This window comes from Lampris incognitus, chromosome 9, assembly GCF_029633865.1.
Source record: "Lampris incognitus isolate fLamInc1 chromosome 9, fLamInc1.hap2, whole genome shotgun sequence".
Taxonomy (NCBI): domain Eukaryota; kingdom Metazoa; phylum Chordata; class Actinopteri; order Lampriformes; family Lampridae; genus Lampris; species Lampris incognitus.
This window is the reverse complement of record NC_079219.1, coordinates 55,450,777-55,453,856: the sequence shown is the minus strand read 5'-3', so window position 1 is coordinate 55,453,856 and position 3,080 is coordinate 55,450,777. Positions and strand designations below refer to the sequence as shown.

Below are 3,080 nucleotides of genomic sequence, written 5' to 3'. Positions count from 1 at the left end.
GCTCTCAGCGGCGCTCTGCCACCTCGGCGGAGGAGCGCACAGCGCCTCGCCGCCGCAGAGCCGGCGGAGGCCGCTGGGCCATCGACCGCCTCGGAGTGGCCCGTGCAGAAAGGCAGCCATCGATCCCTCCCCGAGAGCTCACGCAGAGGCAGAGAAAGAGAGAATAAAGGCCGCCGAGGGTTCGGGGTGGGCCGGGTGGAGGGGGCGGGAGGGGGCGGGGGGAGGCCTGAAAGCGGCGGTGAAAGGGAAAGGGCTGCAGAGAGTCTGCAGCCGAGCCGGCGCAAACACAGAGCAGGACAAAAAGAGTCGCGTAAACAAAAAGCAAACACGCTTCAGGTAATGGATAAACTCAAACTGAGACCAGACCTGCCACCTCCCTGTGTGTGAGTGCGCGTGCACGTGTGTGTGTGTGTGTGTGTGTGAGTGTGTGTGTGTGCGCACTCACAGAGGGTGGACATCCTGTTCTCTGCAGAATGAGTTAGTGTCACATTAAGGCCTGGCACAGGTGCCAGCAGAGTTGCTATGGGCAGCAGTGTGTGTGTGTGTGTGTGTGTGTGTGTGTGTGTGTGTGTGTGTGTCTAATTTCATTTAGCCCCTCACAGGGTCAAATAATTGGTGAATTATTGAACACTTGTGGGTTTTTTTGTCAATGCGCTTAGGTGGCAGGTAGTGTTTGTGTGTCTGTGTGCAAATGTTTACATCTGGAGAATATATTTGTGCACGCGTGTGTGTGCGTGTGTGCGTGTGTGTGTGTGCGCACAAAGTGCTGGGGGCTTATTAAGTTTGACTGTGTATTGATCGGCGGTGTGTAGGGCAGGTTAAGGCCTGTTAAGAACATGAGCTATACGGGCTAATGAGGTCGAATTCAATTCAATATCCAAGAGGTGGCTAATGGTCTTTCGTCTGGGCGAGCCCGCGTGTGTGTGCGTCCTCGGCTGTCGGGCGTCTTCTTCTTCTTCTTCGTCTTCCTCTTCTTCCTCTGCGTAACCTCGACTCGGTGTTTATTCCTGAATGCATTACTCTCTCGAGAGCAGCCCCCCCCCCTAACCCCCTTCTGCTCCGTTGGTTTGTCCGCAGAGCAAGTCCCGGGCCTGAAGTACTCCAAGCGGGTGGAGGAGCTGCAGAATAAAGTGGTGTGTTGCCTTAGAGACCACCTGGGGTTCGGCCCGTCCTCCTCCTCTTCGAAGGCCGCGCCCCCCCTGAGCCGCGTGCTGGACGTGAGGGCAGAGCTGCGCTCCCAGAGGACCCAGGGCCTCCAGCGGATCTTCTACCTGAAGATGGAGGACCTGGTGCCGCCCCCGGCCCTCATCGACAGATTCCTGGACACTTTGCCCTACTGACGGCGGGGGGGGAGGGAGGGGGGAGACCGACACTCTCTCGACAAACGCACGTCACGTCCTGTTTCAGCCTTCGCCCCGGGAGCACGCGCGCACAAGCCAGAAGAGAGACTCGCTCGCTCGCTCGCTCGCTCGCCGAGCGGGGAGCTCGGCGAAACGCTTTTGTTGTTTTTTTTTCCACTCAAAAGGGCACCCAATCGGACGCTTTTCACAAAAAAATACAAAAGACAAATACTCGAAACGCTTTACCGTTGTGTTGTTTTTGTTCCTTTGTTTGTTTGTTTGTTTTTTTTTATTTCACTCTCCTCTTTCCCTCGTGTGAGGGAGGACGAGGAGGGTCAAGTTGGACGATGAAATGATACCTGCCCCTCTCCTCCGTGCGGGCGGTCGGAGAAAGGGCGCTGGGGGGGGGTTCACACGAGCACACCGGGCCGGCCTGTGTGGCGGCCCGGCCCGGCCCGGTCTGAGAGGGGAGGCTCGTCGGGTGGTATGAAAGTGTGTTTATTAAACCCGTTCGAGGTCCCGGAGGAAACCCGAGCAGCTGCTGCCGCCGCCGCCGCCGCCGCCGCTGCGTCTCCCGGTCGGTCCCCCTCTGTGGGGCAGGGTGGAAAATGGGAGCTGCGTCTTGTCCCCCCACCCCCACCCCACCCCACCCCCCCATCAGTCAGACCGGGCGTGGTGTGCGAGACAGTCAGCAGAAGGCCGGGAGGCCGCGGGGCCACAGGTAGCCTGGAAACGAGTAGCGTGTTTGGGCTCTCAGAATCTCAAGTGCAATTTCTAAAGTGCTGTCTTATTGGAAAAATATGAATAATAATAATAAGAATAATAATAAAAGGAATAGTTGGAGAAGGAACAATCTCATTTCAAACTCTAAATTATTCTAATACTAAGACTCGCCCCGTACCGTCAGGAGCTCTGGGAGAGCGAGAAATAGAGCGAGCGAGCGAGCGAGCGAGAGAGAGAGAGGGGGGGGGGGGGAGAGGGAGGGAGGGGTACTGTGCACTAACGATCGATGGCGGAGTCACACAGACTTGAACTTGCTGTAGTATGTTGTTTTGTTGTTTTTTTTACCTTTCTAATTAACACGGTTCAAAATTAGAGGTCGAGTAGGACTCTGGAGGAATGAACACGAGCGACATTTGGCTTTTAAAGCACTTACACCCCCCCGACAGGGGCTTAGAAGCACAGACACACACCCCACCTGCCTTACCAGCCCGGGGGGGGGGAGGGGGAGGGGGGGGAGGCAGGAAGAGGAGGGTGCTCGACAGATAGCTTGCGAGGCCACGGGTGAAACATTCCGCAGTCATGCTTTCTTTCTTTCTTTCTTTCTTTCTTTCTTTCTCTTTTTTACCATTGGTTTCCTGTACGGTGGGGTTGGATCAGTGCGGGAGCGCGGAGGACGCACGGCGCGCGCATGAGGAGCGGGATCACGTGCACGGTGTGTTATAAGCGGCGGAGAGCCGTCATAACCGGCCTCGACCTGTGTTTGCGTATCAGACTTGTGGCTCTTCGGGGAGGGGTGGGGGGGGGATCTCCCCTGGCCTCCACCCACCACCCACCACCACCCACTCCAACACTCACGGCAGCAGTTTTGAAAAAAAAAAAAAAAAAAGGAAAAAGGAAAAAGAAAAAAAAAGAGAAGCAAATTCTATAGATATAAATATAAATAAATATATATAAATATATATATATATAAATATACAAAACTAATATTTTGAAGTGTTTTTAGCTTTTTCAAATATT

General features: G+C 54.8%; 1 protein-coding gene across 2 annotated transcripts in view; it reads left to right on the top strand.

The window, feature by feature from the left end:
• The window catches only part of nr4a3 (nuclear receptor subfamily 4, group A, member 3), a 29,158-nt gene extending 26,864 nt beyond the window's left edge, over positions 1 to 2,294 (top strand). For both annotated transcript variants that reach the window (XM_056285698.1, XM_056285697.1), the window contains one exon: positions 1,078 to 2,294. In XM_056285698.1, coding sequence (XP_056141673.1) covers positions 1,078 to 1,340 — 263 coding nt within the window. In that variant the 3' untranslated portion in view covers positions 1,341 to 2,294. The remainder of the gene's footprint in view (positions 1 to 1,077) is intronic.
• Positions 2,295 to 3,080: the final 786 nt, after the last annotated feature.